Below are 1,723 nucleotides of genomic sequence, written 5' to 3'. Positions count from 1 at the left end.
AGTCATCAATTCAGCCTCATCTCAGCAGCAATCACCAACAACAATTACAAATTCAGTGCCATCACAGCAAAAATTGTCAACAGCAACTAAAAATTCTGTTGTCAATTCAGTTCCATCTCAGCATCAATCAACGACAACAACAACCAATTCAGTTGTCAATCCAGTGCCATCTCAGCAACAATCATCGACAGTAACAACAAATTCAGTTGCCAATTCAGCCTCACCTCAGCAACAGTCATGGACAAAAACTACTAATTCAGTTGTCAAAATAGCACAATCTCAGCAGCAATCACCGACAGCAACTACAAACATAGTTGTGAATTCAGTGCCATCTCAGCAGCAATCTCCGACAATAACTACAAATTCAACCGCCAATTCAGTATCATCTCGGCAACAATCACCGCCAACAACTACAAATACTGTCGTCAATTCAGCCGCATCACAGCAACAAAGACAGACAACAACTACAAATACAGTTGCAAAGTCAGTTTTAAATCAGCAGCAATCGCCGACAACGATAACAAATACAGTCGTCAATTCAGCGCAATCTCAACAAAAATCACCGACACCAACAAGAAATCAAGTCGCCAATTCAGTGCCTTCTATGCAACAATTATCGACAACAAATGCAAATGTAGTAGTCAATTCAGTGCCATCTCAGCAGCAATCCCCGACAACACCAACAAATTCGGTTGTCAATCTAGCCTCACCTCAGCAACAATCACCGACAACTTCAAGTACAGTTGTAAATTCAGTGCCATCTCAGCAGCAATCATCGACAACAACTACAAATTCAGTCGTCAATTCATTGCCATCTCAGCAGCAATCCCGTACAACAACTACAAATTCAGTCGTCAATTCAGTTCCATCTCAGCAACAATCACCAACAACAACTACAAATTCAGTCGTCAATTCATTGCCATCTCAGCAACAATCGTCAACAACAAGTACAACTTCTGTTGTCAATTCAGTTCCATCTCAGCATCAATCGTCGACAAATACAATTACAGTCGTCAATACAGCACCATCTCAGCAGCAATCACCGACAACAACTTCAAGTACAGTTGTAAATTCAGTGCCATCTCAGCAGCAATCACCGACAACAACAAAAAATACAGTCGTCAATTCAGTACCATCTCACCAACAATCACCAACACCAACTACAAATTTAATTGTCAATTCAGCCACATCTCAGCAGCAATCACCGACAACAGTTACAAATGCAGTCGTCAATTCAGTGCCATCTCAGCAGCAATCACCGAATACAGCTACAAATACAGTCGTCATTTCAGCCTCATCTCAGCAGCAGTCACCGACAACATTTACAAATTCAGTCGTCAATTCAGTGCCATCTCAGCAACAATCACCGACAACAACTACAAATACAGTTGTCAATTCAATTTTAAACCAGCAGCAATCACAGACAACAACAACAAATAAAGTCGTCAATTCTTCCTCATCTCAGCAGCAATCACAGACAAGAGCAACAAATACAGTCGTAAATTCAGCTTCATCTCAGCAGCGATCACCGACAACACCAACAAATACAGTCGTTAATTCAGCTTCAACTCAGCAGCAATCACCGACAACTACAAGCACAATTGTAAATTCAGTGCCATCTCAGCAGCAATCATCGACAACAACTACAAAATCAGTAGTCAATTCATTGCCATTTCAGCAACAATCCCGTACAACAACTACAAATTCAGTGGTCAATTCAGTG

At 41.0% G+C, this 1,723-nt stretch overlaps 1 protein-coding gene across 1 annotated transcript; it reads left to right on the top strand.

Annotated features, from left to right (window-relative positions):
- Window positions 1–969: 969 nt before the first annotated feature.
- LOTGIDRAFT_114052 (hypothetical protein) lies at window positions 970–1,440 on the top strand (the record flags this gene model as incomplete). The annotated part of the gene is made up of 1 exon (XM_009052320.1): window positions 970–1,440. A coding segment is annotated over one exon (471 nt), but the record flags the coding sequence as incomplete, so codon positions are not given.
- Between the last annotated feature and the right edge of the window lie 283 nt (window positions 1,441–1,723).

The sequence above is a fragment of the Lottia gigantea genome (genome assembly GCF_000327385.1).
Source record: "Lottia gigantea unplaced genomic scaffold LOTGIsca_18, whole genome shotgun sequence".
Taxonomy (NCBI): domain Eukaryota; kingdom Metazoa; phylum Mollusca; class Gastropoda; family Lottiidae; genus Lottia; species Lottia gigantea.
Note: the sequence above shows the minus strand (reverse complement) of the source record. Positions and strands in the feature narration are given on the sequence as shown.